General features: G+C 44.7%; 1 protein-coding gene across 1 annotated transcript; it reads left to right on the plus strand.

Annotated features, from left to right (window-relative positions):
• Positions 1 to 6: 6 nt before the first annotated feature.
• Positions 7 to 549, plus strand: LOC106322217 (the record flags this gene model as incomplete). The annotated part of the gene is made up of 1 exon (XM_013760344.1): positions 7 to 549. A coding segment is annotated over exon 1 (399 nt), but the record flags the coding sequence as incomplete, so codon positions are not given.
• Between the last annotated feature and the right edge of the window lie 8 nt (positions 550 to 557).

Genomic DNA, 557 nt, shown 5'->3' on the forward strand with positions numbered 1-557 from the left:
GCATACCACACTTCCCATCCCCAACACCCACTCAAGTCTCGTAGAGGTCAAGTTCCTGATTACGCTGACAAGAAGTGTCTTCTTTGCGAGAAGGGATTTCGTCAATTTCACCTCTGTGATGTTTGTAACTACAGCATATGTAGCGCATGTATGAGAAATCCACCACCGCTAAACATCCAATGCTTGAAGACACATGAACATCAACTTCATCTTTTTTCAAGACTCATTGACTTCACTTGCAATGCTTGTGGGACGCAAGGTAGCCGAAGCCCTTATTTATGTCCTCCATGTAATTTCATAATCCATCGAGAATGCATTGATCTACCACGCGTCATAAGCATAAACCGCCATGATCACCGCATCTCTTACACCCCTCACCTTGGACATCGAAAGTTGAAATGCAGAGTTTGCCGTAAAGAAGTTGATGGGTTCTACGGGGCTTATACTTGCTCAAAGTGCCCTAGTTTTGCTGCTCATGCAAGATGTGCAACAAGAAGAGATGTATGGGACATGGTTGAACGAGAAGGGACACCTGAAGAAGAGGAAATTGCACCGTA

The sequence above is a fragment of the Brassica oleracea genome, unplaced genomic scaffold, assembly GCF_000695525.1.
Source record: "Brassica oleracea var. oleracea cultivar TO1000 unplaced genomic scaffold, BOL UnpScaffold10284, whole genome shotgun sequence".
Lineage (NCBI taxonomy): Eukaryota > Viridiplantae > Streptophyta > Magnoliopsida > Brassicales > Brassicaceae > Brassica > Brassica oleracea.